The 10,476-nt window shown below is 48.0% G+C and overlaps 1 protein-coding gene across 1 annotated transcript in view; it reads right to left on the bottom strand.

The window, feature by feature from the left end:
- Nucleotides 1-1,937: 1,937 nt before the first annotated feature.
- cita (citron rho-interacting serine/threonine kinase a) overlaps nt 1,938-10,476 on the bottom strand; it is a 53,337-nt gene continuing 44,798 nt past the window's right edge. Inside the window, exons 33-49 of the mRNA XM_035527458.1 lie at nt 9,377-9,517; nt 8,573-8,753; nt 7,759-7,850; nt 7,529-7,633; nt 7,167-7,336; nt 6,595-6,639; nt 5,997-6,077; nt 5,696-5,831; nt 5,318-5,457; nt 5,141-5,233; nt 4,880-4,988; nt 4,614-4,742; nt 4,401-4,481; nt 4,101-4,179; nt 3,807-3,986; nt 2,153-2,513; nt 1,938-1,961 (exon numbers count right to left, since the gene is read on the bottom strand). Of these exons, the coding sequence (XP_035383351.1) occupies nt 1,938-1,961; nt 2,153-2,513; nt 3,807-3,986; nt 4,101-4,179; nt 4,401-4,481; nt 4,614-4,742; nt 4,880-4,988; nt 5,141-5,233; nt 5,318-5,457; nt 5,696-5,831; nt 5,997-6,077; nt 6,595-6,639; nt 7,167-7,336; nt 7,529-7,633; nt 7,759-7,850; nt 8,573-8,753; nt 9,377-9,517 (2,147 nt within the window). The remainder of the gene's footprint in view (nt 1,962-2,152; nt 2,514-3,806; nt 3,987-4,100; nt 4,180-4,400; nt 4,482-4,613; nt 4,743-4,879; nt 4,989-5,140; nt 5,234-5,317; nt 5,458-5,695; nt 5,832-5,996; nt 6,078-6,594; nt 6,640-7,166; nt 7,337-7,528; nt 7,634-7,758; nt 7,851-8,572; nt 8,754-9,376; nt 9,518-10,476) is intronic.

Here is a 10,476-nt window from a genome sequence, read left to right as displayed (position 1 = left end):
GGTGTGTCACAAGAAAAAAAGAAAGACAAACCACACATTCCAAAGAAAGATAGAGTCTTCTTTTAATATTTGTTATAGTTAGTGCGACATTTAAAAAAAAAAAAGGTGGGGGGGAGGAGGAAGAGAGAAGTAAAAACTACAAGGAAAGTTCTTGGACATCAGCATTGAGAGCACAAGGGAAGAAGTGCAAATAACACGCTAACCAGAGACCGAAAGGTGATGAAGAAACGATATGGTTCGTTTCCCATATAGTTTACATGCTACAGAGTGAGACTGCACTGCACGAATGGCTATTAGTGTTCGTATCTGACCTGGTACTATTTGAGGTGTGTGTGTGTGTCTCTATATATATATATATATATATATATATATATATATATATATATATATATATATATATATATATATATATATATATATATATATATATATATATATATATATATATATATATATATATATATATATATATACACATACATATACACACATACACACACACACACACACACACACACAGAGAGAAGTTGCTATGGATATGTGGCCCTGCAGGGGCTGTTTATTGAATGTGGCACTTCAGCATACCATTAATTTAGTTAATTCATACTTCTACTATTCGTTCTTTTGAATCCTGAGGGTCAAAGGTCACACTGGCTCGAATAACGAGCCAGGACCGTCCAGTGTACGGTGGCCGGCTTCGCGGACTGTCGCCATTCTTGTTACATTTTTCTGTGCCGTAGAAAACAAAAAACAAAAGGGAAAACAATCCGTTGTAGTGCTTAACTGTTTGCGGGAGAGAAACAATGGTTAAAACACTATACACACAGATCTTACAACGGAGCTGCAGCAGGTACAGTAGCAAAACATAGAAATGTTCAAGATGTACAAGTCTGAAGCTGCTACTTGTACTCGCTTAGAGGAGAGGATCCGAGCTATACATCCACATGGCGCGCATCTCTCACACACACACACACACACACACACACACACACACACACACACACACACACACACACACCAGCCGGATCCGAGCTAAACGTCCCGTTTGAAGCGCAGGCATGGACATGTATGTGGTCCACATGTTTAGTTCAGACATTCAGGGGCTTCTTGCTTTCTTCTGTTAACAAAAATAGACATGGCCAAACCAGCCGTAGTATTCCCTTTTACAGTGTAAAAAAAAAACCCAAAACAACTGAAAGATTAGCCTATGTACATCCTGAAGTTAATACAAAGCTCCTGTTCCTTCAAAAGGGCCAGTGGGCTGTTCGTGGGCCAGTGGGGGTAGAACAGAGACAGGCATGGAGAGAGAGAGACACAAGACAACAGAGCGGGCACAGGGCCTAGTTCCCAAAAGCACCGCGGCGTTAAGATAACTAAGAAATTGGTGTACAAAGTGATGTCGGACTACCGTCTCTCCCAGTGATCTTTTCACCGTGGTGCTTCTGGGCAACCTAGCTCAACACATGAACTGAAGAAAGGCGACAAGAAAAATAGACAGACAGGAGAGAAGAGCAGAGGGTCACAGACGGGTCACTAGTGACATGGAACATATAATGCCATGTGGTATTCCACATCAAGTCAAAAACCTCCAATTATGGAACCAAGCAACCCCATTCGACATTTAGAAATGTTAGTAATACTATAGACTGCTGGCCAGATGTATGTTAATAATTACATAAAGTGTTATTCTTTCAGTAAGGCCTTCTAAAGTGAGACGTTGTGCTGTGTTGTACGGTGCAGAGGTTTTACTGGTTGCCTCTGCTTTGCCTTGGGGTAGTTGAGTAGGTCACATGACTTACTGCACTACACCCCTCCCCTTCTCTTTTCATTTATTGTCGTGTGTGTGTGTGTGTGTGTGTGTGTGTGGGGGTGGTGGGGGGGGGGGGGGGTGACACGACTGTGTTCCTCTCAACTGGTTGCTCCAGGGCTCACGTCACTCACACGGATGACTGATCCCATACCTGTGGGTGCATACACAAACACATTCACACATTGGTACTCAGATCAGCACCGAGAAGACTCTTTTTGATTAGGACTGAAAAACAGACCAGTACACCTAAAGGGTTGAACTGGTTGCTCCAACAGGAAACTTAATTGCGTTCAATCGTGTGATGCCTTACAGTGTCTAGTTTGGATGCAGTACCTCTCATACCTTATTAACCCCACTGATTGGCGTGCGTGCCGAACTTGTGTGCAGCCTCTGGCGGGGCTCCTCGAACGCCCGGCCAGGCGACCTCTCCCTGCGCAGATCCATCACCCGGCCGGGTGAGCGGTCCAGCCGGGGGTCCATAGCCCGGCCGGGCGAGCGCTCCAGCCTCTGCTCCACCAGGCGGCCGGGCGACTTCTCCCTCTCGAGTGGGCGGGAGGGCGACTTGTCTCTGCGGAACTCGGTGCGGGCTTCGCGGTAGCGGTGGGGCGTGCCGGGTTGGTGCAAAGATTCCTGGGACATGGGCCCGGCGGCCAGACGTTTAGAAATGTGCTCATTGTAGGAGGGAGGGCCACGCTTGTTAGGGCTAGGAGGGAGACCACAAAAGGTGTGAGGGTCAAGACAAAATGTGCACACACACACACACACACACACACACACACACACACACACACACATACACACACACACACACACAGTGAGAGAAAGTAAGACAGAGCAGGGTCACCCCACCCTAAGACTTTGCAGCTCAGACTCACATGACAGACACCAGCACACACCCAACCCTTCACATTCATTTAATAGGTGTAGTTTACAGTAGATGATCATCAAAGAACCAACCAGAGGTGTGCTTGTGAATGAAGTTAAGATACATCACCAAATGCGCAACAGTGCAGTTTTGTTTGTGCATCTATCAGCTGGCACCATTTAGCATCAAAACACAATGAAACAAATTAGAAATCGGATACTTACCCTCACGATGGCCAGCACATTCTCTTAGCAGTGCTATCACAGCACATAAGCTGAGAGAGTTTAATAAATACTAGCCATGTCCTATGAGCGCCACGTAAACAAATGCCCAACCCTGAGGTCGGTTCGCTTTTAGCGTATTGCTGCGTTGGGCTGAGTGTTCTAATAGCCAATTGCACTGGCCAAGAGACAAGTCAGATTATATAGGAGCTGCCTCGCTAGCTGAACTACAGTGTGTAATATAACAAACAACCAACAGGTGGGAGTACCAACACACCATACAGAGAGCAGAACATCCTTTAAAAAGCTTACTTTATTTATCACATTTCACTTAAACACATTTGATCACATTTTGTATGATAAAAGTCGACATGATTAAAAATGAGCAATAAGCCTCCTCACACCTTGGAGCAAATAAAAAAAGCACTCTTCCTCCTGGAAAGAACAGGGTGTACCGTGAGTGTCGCACATGGATCACATGACCAACAGTTATGCCCATTTACTTGTGTGAAGACAGAGTGCTACAGTGCTGCTCACAGAGCAAATGATCCAGACACCCTCAAGCACACATCACCACCATGACAGCCACACCAGACTAGACTCGTCGCGAGTGAGCGTGGCCTCCGCGCATTCTGGCAACTCTCTCCCCGTGAATGAACCACCCGCAGGTACAAGGAACCCGTCCAAAGAGCTCCGACTGAGGTTCCTTGATAACGGGCGCCATGACGACGCATGACAAACCTATTCAGCTAGCCACCACCGTCCCACACACACGCCTCCTTCATTAGCACTGTGCTCTGCGGCAACCTGGTGCTGCTAACCTACCCAAGCGACAGCTCCCCCCCCCCCCCCAGGTTGCGTGCAGGTGTGGATGTGCTCGCTGGCGCCCCACTGTGGCGCGGCAGCTGACCTGCGAGTGGAGCCGTTCCTCTGTGGCTCAGAGGAGGAGCCCTCCTGGACCAGGTTGCCCTTGCAGCAGATCACCCTAAGCTTGTTTTGGTAGGACGAAGCCAGATAGACTGCGCCAGATGAGATGGCCGGACCCAGGTACCGCGGGTTGGGGATGTCCAGGTGGGCGTAGGCGTGAGGCCTGTACACACACACACACACACACACACACACACACACACATTTGGCTGAAGGCTCTTGAGAACCTTGGCTAGGTATATAACAAGAAAGATTAAAACCATGTCTCAGTCCTTACCCCAGGGCAGAGTGGCTCTGAACCTCAATCACATCCAGAGAGTTGAAATAAGTCACAAACAAGTAGGGCTCTCTGTATGCTGTAGGGGGAAAGACTCCATTTGAACACAGACTGATGGTGGTCCTAACATGGTTAAGGGCTTAACAACACCTATGACAATTTATATTCTGTATTAAAGAAAGACAGCTTGACTCTGTGGAGGAACAAGCAACTAATGGATGCTTCTAAAGAGAGACTGTGTGTGTGTGTGTGTGTGTGTGTGTGTGTGTGTTAGGTCGAGGTGGACAGTGACAAGCTCACCAAAGGACAGAGGTAGCCTGCTCCATTTGATATCATCACTGCGACTCCTGCGGCCATACGCGTCCACAAACACTCCAAACTCTAAAGAGACAATTGAACGTTACAAAAAACACCTTTTTTGCTCTCTCTCTCACACACACACACACACACACACACACACACACACACACACACACACACACACACACACACACACAGGTGTAGTTTGTGTACCGTGGAAGCAGAGCAGGTACTCGTCTTTCTGCGGAGAGCAAGACACCTGGATGATAGAGATGGGGAAGCTGTGGGAGGAAGCGGCGAACACGGCCGAGGCCAGCGTCACGTCATTCTTATCCAGGAACTCTGGACACACACACACACACACACACACACCCCCCGACACAAACATGCATTTTATTATTTCATCCACAAGACAAGGCACTATAGATCAGATGTGTGTGTGTGTGTGTGTGTGTGTGTGTGTGTGTTGTTGATCTTACCCTCTAGCACATACTGCTTCATCTCGATCTCGTAGAACTTGTTGGTGCCGATGATGATGCTGTAACCTGTGAAGTGGATACAGCTACAGGGCTCTGAGGTCTCGATCTCCTGAGAGCGGGCAGAAGAAAAGAGAGAGAGAGAGAGAGAGAAAACAGAAGGAAGAGGAGAAAGGGGAGGGGGGGAATAAAGGCCTGATATTGCTCCAGTTGTAATACACAAAGGCGAGCTCTAGGGGGAGTGTGGCTGGGCTGCAGACCCACTTTCCTGATGCAGAACTTGCTGAGGCTGTCATTGTAGCGCAGGATGGTGATTTTGTTGGGCATCGCGGCACAGATGCACATGCCGTTCTCAATCTGGAGCGCACACACACACACAGGGTATTCATAAAGGGTTCTTCGGGCTGTTGGTGGGAATATGAAGCTATGCAGAAAGCCTACCTTTCCGGAGGCAAAGAGATGGCACCCCTTGACTGCCTCAAAGATGTAGGGGCTGAGCTCTGGCTGAGCGGGCAGGTGAGCCTGGGACAGAGACTGCTTCACTCGTTTAATGTCTACCAGACACAGGGCACGCTCCTCTCCTTCATGTACACACACACACACACACACACACACACACACACACACACACACACACACACACAGTGAGGCACTGATGCTGTAGTGAGTGAGAGGTCATCTCTGTGTGACTAGGGTTAGTGTGAGTGGAGGACTGTGTTGGGACAATTGAACGTTACAAAACGTTCTGCTTGGGTTTGTGCGTATGGCTGTGGGTACTTGGATTTATGCGTTTGTGTGTGTGCGCGTGCATACACTGACCTGTGATCATGAGCAGTTTGTCGAGCTCTTTGAGGATCTGGATCTGGAAGACTGCCGTCAGGCCCGGAATGTGAGTCAGAGAGTTTTTTATAACGTTCAGTGCGTACAGACCTTCCTCTGAACCCACCATCACGATCTGAAACACACGTAAGCATGAGAAGTCCCATCATTCACATAGTACACTGACACAATGCCAGTGAAGTATTTCTATCATTACACAACACATTCCCCAGCAGAATGACTCTGAGCCCAGTACTGCTAGATTTATCCAATAAGAGATGAACAAGTGCTATGGGAATACCTGATCAGTCAGGGGTAAAGTACAGTTGATATCCAACCGGTCATCACCCTCCAGCTTCAACAAAGAGTTCCCCAACAGTTTCTACATGTCAGAGGGGGGAGCGTGTTTGAGAAAGAGGTTTAGGGTGGGTGATCATGTCCGAACTGGCACACTAACGTTTAGATTTGTGGGGGTCATGGCTTGCACACCACAAGAACATAAACACACAAGCAGCACGACCACAGGGCCATTAGCGTCTAGGCCAGAGCTGAGGACGGCATGGAGGAGATCCAATCACAGTCCTGCAGAGAAGGGATGGATGGCAGTCTCCACGAACTGAAGGTGCGATGTGCACATGCACACACCAACACAAAGTCTGAGGCACATGGACAAGAAAACGTGCTAAGCTGCTCTGTAATGCAGATTGAAATACTTTAGAAGACTGCAAGCCCATCACTGGGACTACTATTTGGGATTGTATTTCATGTAGGTGTGTATTTCAAGTGTGTGTGTGTATGTATGTATGTGTGTGTGTGTCTCTGGTGTGCAGAAAGAAATGAATGGAGCAGAATCCAAGCAGCAGGCAAACAAATAAGCTGGAGGCTTGAAATGGGTTTACCTGCACCAGAGGCGAGAGAGTCTTCTGTCGTTTAGCTACACCTGCCTATAGCATTGATCACACAACACACACAAGGGCAGGGAGGATTAAAGTTTAGATCTGATTAGAAACGCAGACCAGATGGAAAGGTTACGAAATGACAAAAATGACAAAAGGACATGAGGGACAACAGAAAAAAGAAAATTAGAGAATTAGGGAAGCTCAGAAAAGAGGATGATAGAAGATCACCACTGTCTCAGTCGTGTGATGGGAAAATAATGTTTACAAGTTTACAAATCCCTTAGACAAAACACACATATACACAGCCAGACAACAACTTAGAGACACACACACACACACACACACACACACACACACACACACACAGCCAGACAACAACATAGACACACACACAGCCACAGCCACAGCCAGACAACAACAGAGACACACACACACACAGCCAGACAACAACATAGAGACACACACACACACACACACACACACACACACACACACAGCCAGACAACAACATAGAGACACACAGACACACACACACACAGCCACAGCCATCCACACTCTGTCATTCCACTCACTGCGTCGGACTCCGTTTTCTCGCGGGAGCCCCTGCTGCCAGCTACCACAGACTCCAGCACAGCTACCCAGCGCTGCTTATCAGGGAAACTAGGAGCCATGAAGTAGAGAGACTGACCAGGCCAACAAGTAGTGTGGGGATGGGACTCCAGCTTCAGCACGTACGGGATATCTGGACAGACACACAAACAATCCTTTTTATGAACATTTGAAGGATCCCACAGCGATTTTCAAAAACAAATTGATTGTATAGACAGAAAAAAAAACTAAGAAAGAGCAAATAAAGTGTGTTACGTAGTTAACATCAACTTCAGTGATGTTAATAATGGGTTTGGCTTATGGCAGTGTGCATTGGGACTCTAACCTGACTTTGCAGTGTTAATGAGTTCTGAAGCCCCGACTGCTCCATGCACTGTCACCTCTCCATCAGGCAAACACAGCTCGAACTCCTCCTGTGGCTTCACTGAATCTGCAACACACACACACACACACACACACACACACACACACACACCTTTTACTTACACGCTCGAACGTGCGTACATGCATCATGTCTGTACCCACTGCACAGTGTCCGTAGGAGTGGGGGAGTACCTTCTCTGGGTTCAGACTCGTAGATGGACACTTTGGTTCCATCCAGGACCACGTACTTGCTCTCCCAGCCCTGCTGGCCGCGCTTGCCGTTCCTGCGGGGCATTTACGCTGATTAGCAGCTTGCTATTCACCCTCTTGCAGCCGCATTTCCCCCTCCACTTCCTGCACTGCGCATTTCAGTGGTTTCCCTCCTAGCCGCGCACCCGGGGGATCGCATCAAGCCCTAAGGTGGGCAATGTTTTGAAATGTGTGGTGCAGGGGAGGTAAAGCACCAACTTCAGAGTCGTTAATCACTCCCCCGTCAGCTAGCATACAAACACACACCTGGGCCAAGGCACAAATGAAATGAAACTGTGTGTTTAAGAGGATCTAAAGAATTCAAATCTTTTTAAATATTAAATATCATGTCCTTTATATTTGATGAACCTGCTGTTCTACAGCGAGTCAGGGGTTGGTCGTCAGCGTTTGTTCTTTCAGGCGTTTAAGGAATTGTTGAAAATGTGAAGAGGCTTTAATATAAATGTCCCTAAGAAACTGGGATACGATTTCTGTAGGGCAGGAACAAGCCCAATAGGACATCCAGGATTGTTTACCTTATGAATTTGAGAGAGAAAACACTAGCTATATACTGGCTAGAGCGAGGATTATATACAACACATTTTCTTGCACAGCGTGGGAGGTGACCTGCTGAAATGGCACGATTAACAGTCGACTGGATGGAGGACTGAACGCACCCTTCTCCTTCACCCTTGCACCTCCTTTATGGCATTTTGGCATAGCAGACCTGCCCACGCCTTGGACAGGGCTCTCCTACCTGGGCTGCTTCATCCAGCCCTCCAGGCGCACATGGCCCGAGGCCTCTTTGACCTGCAGGGCTGGCGAGTTGGCCTTGTCCCGGCACAGGGCCTCGGAAAAGTGGGTGGCATACTCAGGAGGCAGGCCACATGTAGCCGGGAGGCATGGAGAGCACTTGGGATGGCACAGTGTGTGACACTCTGAGGGAAGGACAGAAGTGATTGATGATGAGACGAAAAAGTCACAGAGAAAAGGGAATTAATGATTTGTTTCCCTTCATGTTGAACAAGTGAGCAACTGGCAGATGAAACGGAACACAGAGTAACAGAAGAATCAGTAATATACCCAAGATGCTACACGTCAGTTAGCACGTTAATCAGTCATGTCGTCATAACTTATTAATTAATGTTTAGTTCAAACAAAATTAAAGTAATTTTACAATGTGGTGTATATCGAGCATGTCAAACTCAGGTGCTGGAGGACAACAGTCTGGAGGATAACCGTGTCTGATCTAACAAACCCAAATTAACTAATGAAAAGCTGGGTCATTAGCTGAAACTTTGATTCACTTATATTAAAAAATCCCATGCCCCTGCAGGACTGAACTCTGACACACTGATGTACAAAATATGTGAAACACACACACAAAAACCCCCACCATACAACCTGTATCTCCGAACATATGGTAGTGCGAAATGATAGTGAGAGTGAGTGTGTGTGTGTGTGTGTGTGTGTGTGTGTGTGTGTGTGTGTGTGTGTGTGTGTGTGTGTGTGTGTGTGTGTGTGTGTGTGTGTGTGTGTAGAAACGTGCCTGCTCACATACCCAGGCAGGTGGCAGCCTGGCGGCCAAAGTGCACGGTGTCCAGGCAGACGGCACACTTGGCCGCTCTCATGTTGAGGCCCACGGTGAAGCGGTGAGGGATGTTATGGTGCATCCTCTCCTTCACCGCCCTCCGCCCGTACTCTAGAGAGAGAGAGAAGGTCTTGTTTACATTTACTGGTTTAGTCAGGACCGTAGTCTTTCATGCCCTTACTCTTTCCAAACGTTCGTGTCGCTCATCACGATGCACCCATGCTGTACTGAAGGAAAAAGGATGTATGGTGAAAGTACACGACTTTTGATGAAACAGCCAACAGCCATTGACCTCTGGACGAGCTCCTCCCGTCCAGTCACATCCACCCAACTAAACTAGGTCCAACGGCAGACTCATCAGCGCTAACGCCACATCTAAGCCGTCCCGGCGCAGGGGGCAACGAGAGCAGCAGGGACAAGGACATCACTATATCCCGGGCACTCTGTCCAAGAGCACACGTCGCCCACATTTCAAACCAAACGTTTTGTCCCAAGAATCATATGGGAAAATATAAGCAGATGGAGACCTTTCCTTTCCTGGAGGGGGGGGGGTGGAGAGGAGGAGCATAGAGTTTCACATGCACAGAGCTTTGTGTGCTGCTGGAGGGAGGGAGGGAGAGAGAGAGGGAGAGAGAGAGAGAGAGAGAGAGAGAGGGGGGGGGGAGGGAGGGAGAGATGCACAGAAAGAGAGAGGGGGGAGTCAAAGGAGATTAGAAAGCAGAGATTGGAGCAACAGAGCAACCACTGGAAACAGATGATGGGTGAAAGAAGAAGAGCCAGACAGACAGTGTGAGAGAGAGAGGGGGGGGGGCATGCAAGCAGATGGGCAAGTGCGGTCTCATACCAAAGCCAGTATAATGCATGCTTTAGGGCAGGGACCAGAGCTGAGACTCAAATACTGAATCCGAGGAGCAGTCAAATCAGAGAGAGAGAGCGAGAGAGCGAGAGAGAGAGCAAGAGAGAGATGAAGAGCGCTTTTGCATAGGAAACTTAGTGGGAGAAGTGCTTTGTTTGTGGCACATACCAGGAAGACACCAGAATCAACAAATGCCAGACCAATAAAAGAGCAG

This window comes from Electrophorus electricus, chromosome 6 (genome assembly GCF_013358815.1).
Source record: "Electrophorus electricus isolate fEleEle1 chromosome 6, fEleEle1.pri, whole genome shotgun sequence".
NCBI lineage: Eukaryota > Metazoa > Chordata > Actinopteri > Gymnotiformes > Gymnotidae > Electrophorus > Electrophorus electricus.
Note: the sequence above shows the minus strand (reverse complement) of the source record. Positions and strands in the feature narration are given on the sequence as shown.